This window comes from Benincasa hispida, chromosome 1, assembly GCF_009727055.1.
Source record: "Benincasa hispida cultivar B227 chromosome 1, ASM972705v1, whole genome shotgun sequence".
NCBI classification, from domain to species: domain Eukaryota; kingdom Viridiplantae; phylum Streptophyta; class Magnoliopsida; order Cucurbitales; family Cucurbitaceae; genus Benincasa; species Benincasa hispida.
This window is the reverse complement of record NC_052349.1, coordinates 10,514,624-10,517,007: the sequence shown is the minus strand read 5'-3', so window position 1 is coordinate 10,517,007 and position 2,384 is coordinate 10,514,624. Positions and strand designations below refer to the sequence as shown.

General features: G+C 35.8%; 1 protein-coding gene across 1 annotated transcript; it reads right to left on the bottom strand.

Annotated features, from left to right (window-relative positions):
* Window positions 1-444: 444 nt before the first annotated feature.
* LOC120069123 (putative expansin-B2) lies at window positions 445-1,619 on the bottom strand. The gene is made up of 3 exons (XM_039020812.1): window positions 1,409-1,619; window positions 993-1,299; window positions 445-919 (listed from the first exon to the last, which is right to left on the bottom strand). The coding sequence occupies exons 1-3, from the start codon at window positions 1,572-1,574 to the stop codon at window positions 586-588; spliced, it is 807 nt and encodes a 268-aa protein (XP_038876740.1). The 5' UTR covers window positions 1,575-1,619; the 3' UTR covers window positions 445-585.
* Between the last annotated feature and the right edge of the window lie 765 nt (window positions 1,620-2,384).

Genomic DNA, 2,384 nt, shown 5'->3' with positions numbered 1-2,384 from the left:
TTTCTTGAAAAAATGCCTAATGAGAGATCTACAAATTCATCAAATATGATAAATAAAGACCAATGTGTTTAGACCAATGTGTTAGTCACAATAAATTAACGACAAACTTTAAATTTAGTCAAATTAAAGCTTTTCTTTTTTCCTTTTTTGTAAAAAATATAAGTCAAATTAAAAGTTTTGGTTCTACATGCAATGTGCTTTAATTTTCCCATATCGGTTGGTCTCAATATAACCAAAAAGTGTATTATAAGGTCAATAAACCAAATGGGAATATATAAATGTATATATAACTAAGTATGATTAAGAATTAAGATCAAGTCAAATGACCATATTTATTTCCACATAACCCATGTAACAGCAGGAACCCAGAAAGTCTTTAATCTCTACTGATTAAGTTGCCTTTCGGTTCATGGCATATTTTCCTTATACTATATAATTAGCCTCTCTCATACTCATACCTAGTAGTTAATATTACTATAACTGATTTACTGCTCTGTTATTACAAACAACACAGCTCCCCCAACTTTCTTTAATTTCATTCTACTAATCTCATAATTAAACTCTCAACTTATATTTATTAATTAATTAAGTATCGAAGTTGACCACTGATCTATAACTCTGCCCAGGCTGCCACCCGGCGGGAATCACGTTGTTAGCGACCACGGTCTTACCGGAGTCGAGGGCGGTGAGTCTGAGGGAGAAGGGAGCTTGAAGGGCTGAGCCATAGTCCAGTTTCCAAACTGCACCCCATGACTGCTTCATTGGAATCCATGAGTACGAGTCCACCGCCTGTTTCAGCTCCACTGAACCAAGCTCCCCATCTCCATCTTCATATTCTATCAGAGCTGCGAAATAGTTTGAGTTCGACCCTGAGTCCACGATGAAGTTGATCGACGTTCCCGGATAATTGCATTCCACCCTATCTCGTAAAAAATGATTTAACATAGTACCAAAGCAGAAGGTAATTTGAAATTTGATTTATTTATGTTTACCTTTTATGTTGTATGTGCAAAACACCGAGACTGCGAAGTTCATCGGCCCGGCCAGTTGCAGCCATAGCACCAAAAGCAGTGCCGCTTAGGTCAAAGTGGACGGAGTCAGAAGCACAGGAGCCGCCGGGACAACTATCAGTTATAACCACCGTCACTGGATTCCCTGAGCACGCGCCTTCTCCAGAGCACTTCACCTGATAACAAGCTCCACAAGCTTTGCCAGATTTGTACAAAGAAGGGCCTCCCGCCGCAATTAACGACGAAAATGGCGGTTGCTCCACCGCTTTTCCATACCCACACGAGCCTCCTAAAAAGCAATATTACGAGTTATATATAGTTCAACTGAACTTATTAAGACTTAAATGTTTTTAAAGAGTCAGCTAGTTGTGACAAGTGATATAGCAGTGCAGCAATACCATCGCTTCCGGCACCGTCAGCGGGACCATACCAGGTGGCCACAGCCGAGGACCAATCTAAGTCATAGGACTGATACTTGGAAACATTGAAGGATTTTGGATGAAAGCAAAAGGAAGGGGTAACTGAAACAGAGAGAATGGCGACAAAGAAAAGGAAATGTCCCATTACAATTTTTAATTTAAGATATGCTATGCAAATTTAACTGTAACTACAACCCTGTGGAGTGGATTTAGTGGAACAAGAGTTTGGACCTATTTATAGAGAACTCCCTACCTTTCCATCCAATTATAGTTCGTCATCAATTACTTTCAATTATTAAATATATATATATATATATATATATTCACATTATGGGATTTGTATTTTCTTAGGGAACAATCAAGGCAACATTTTCGGCGGATGATGATTTGATTTTAATTTCGACATTTGTTTTGATTTACTCCTCAACTCTCCCTATACATTTTTCCCTTTTAGAATATGGACATAAAAATAAAATATTCATTATATTTTCCCTCAATTCACTCTCAATACTCCACGTATGTATGATCTCTATACACAACGTTAAGTACTTGTCATTCTAAACCTGAATAATTAAGGTATACCAATCCAAAAGTTATTCAATAAACTCGCTACAAATGTGCTTATTTCTTAATATTTGTTAAATATAGATTTGAAAATCTACCGGTTCTTTAATAACTATTAAATATAAATTTGAAATACTTTTGCTTGCAATTTATTTTATTTTATTTTATGTAAAACTATCCTCCCCATTGTAACAGCACTCCTCAAAATTATCATACATATACACCCAGTATACACTTTATTTTATCAAAAGAAAATCTAGACTCACAAGTTTAATTTGACTAAAAAGGGATAAAATTATTTTGGGACAGTGCCACAATTTCATTGACAATTTTATACCATTGAGATAATGTATGCGGGAAATTGCAAAATATATATATAATGATTATCAAG